The sequence below is a fragment of the Bos javanicus genome, chromosome 15 (genome assembly GCF_032452875.1).
Source record: "Bos javanicus breed banteng chromosome 15, ARS-OSU_banteng_1.0, whole genome shotgun sequence".
NCBI lineage: Eukaryota > Metazoa > Chordata > Mammalia > Artiodactyla > Bovidae > Bos > Bos javanicus.
Genome location: NC_083882.1, coordinates 78,518,496 through 78,520,299, shown reverse-complemented (window position 1 = coordinate 78,520,299; position 1,804 = coordinate 78,518,496). Strand labels below are relative to the sequence as shown.

General features: G+C 37.3%; 1 protein-coding gene across 1 annotated transcript; it reads right to left on the bottom strand.

Annotated features, from left to right (window-relative positions):
* Window positions 1-379: 379 nt before the first annotated feature.
* On the bottom strand, window positions 380-1,377 carry LOC133261418 (olfactory receptor 4A47-like). The gene has a single exon (XM_061439900.1). It carries the CDS (start codon window positions 1,307-1,309, stop codon window positions 380-382), a length of 930 nt encoding a protein of 309 aa, XP_061295884.1. The 5' UTR covers window positions 1,310-1,377.
* Between the last annotated feature and the right edge of the window lie 427 nt (window positions 1,378-1,804).

The window sequence follows — 1,804 nt, the reverse complement described above, 5'->3', positions numbered from 1 at the left end:
AACTTAAATGACAAGATGCTAAATAAAAATTACACTGTCTCTGAAAAAGAATAAAAAATGTAAATGCATAAGTTGGTGAAAAATCAGTATAACTATGAACAATTTACTCGCTAATTCATTACATATTAATTCCTTGCTGTGTAGGCATTACACCATTCTAGGTACACTGATAAACAAGATAATGAATTCTAGTAGGTAGGTAATTATAAATTATAATTATACCCTGTTATTATACCCTGGTTGTTTAATTGTAATCTTTAATTATAATTAACATAAACTCTTTGAAAAAGAGAAATCACAACAAATTTTAAAATGACTTCTGCATTCCAAGAAAATGAACCATGATGTCAAATGACTCCCTTCATGATGGATGATGCATTTATTTAATATGGGATATGATGTTTCTTTTCCAGAGCTTCTTCATAGCATAAATTAACTCAGAATTTCTTAGACTGTAGACTAATGGGTTCAGCATGGGGGTTATGACTGTATAGAACACGCTCAATGATTTATCAATGTAGAAGGTCTTAGCAGGTCTTACATATATGAAAATACAGGGAACAAAGAAGCAGACAACCACAGTGATGTGGGAACCACAGGTCTGGAGGGCTTTCCGCCTTCCTTCCTGACTCAGGTTCTTCAGAGAGTGCAGGATGACTCCATAGGAGAAGAGCAAGAGCAGAAACACTATAGTGCAGATCAGTCCTCCATTGGCCACAACTAAGATGCCAGTGACATAGGTGTCAGTACAGACAAGTTCCAATAAGGGGTACATGTCACAAGTATAGTGATCAATGACATTCGGGCCACAGAATGGGAGCCCATAAATAGTGCTAAGTTGAATTACTGAATGCAGAAAACCTCCAACCCAGGACACCACTAGCAACCCAACACACACCCTCTGCTTCATGATCACCAAGTAATGCAAGGGCTTACAGATGGCCACATAGCGGTCATAGGCCATCACCAGCAGAAGGAAGACCCCTGATCCAGAAAAAAGGTGCTCTGTAAATAGCTGGGTCATGCAAGATTTAAAGGTTATGGTTTTTTCTCCAAAGAACAAGTCTGAGATCAATCTGGGGGTAATAGAAGAGGAATAAGCAATATCCATACATGATAAGCAAGCAAGAAAAAAGTACATTGGTGTGTTCAGGGTCTTACTGACAGCTACAGTGACTATAATTAGAAAATTGCCCACCACAGTCAAAAGGTAGACAAACAGGAACATAAACAAAAGTACTTTCTCCTCCTTTGGATTCTGTGTGAGTCCCAGGAGAACAAAGTAGGTTACATTGTTTCTTGATTCCATCTAATCTGAACAGGAGCTGACTTCATACAGTAGAAGCAACTTACCTACAAAACAAGGAGGGGAAGATAAAGGGGTAAAATGCTAAAATGTATGAGAACTTTTTTTTTCCATTTGTTGAAAGAATGAGTATAGAACAACTATTTGTGTCCAATGTGTCATGGACGTTTTTATTACTATCAGGTTGAAGGCAGAGTTTCTTTCCTTCAGTGCTATGACACATAACGAGAAATCAACCGATTCCAGACCCACGCTATTAGTGCCATTAAATGAATATTCAAACAGTGCTAAGAGTCATACTACAGGAGTATATCAAATAGGTATGACAGAAGACTTCCCAGAGGAAGCAAAGCTTCAGCTGAGTGTAAAAAAGAATTGAATGAATAAAAAAAATAAGGAGGAGAAATCCAAAAAGTCCAATATTTATAAAGCCACAAAAGTCTAATACTTGAGGCCCACTTGAGGTAATTTACATAATCAATGTGGGTAGATCAAACT

Coding starts and splice junctions, on each gene's coding strand:
- LOC133261418 (XM_061439900.1), bottom strand. CDS start 1,309: ATGGAATCAAGAAACAATGTAACCTACTTTGTTCTCCTGGGACTCACA.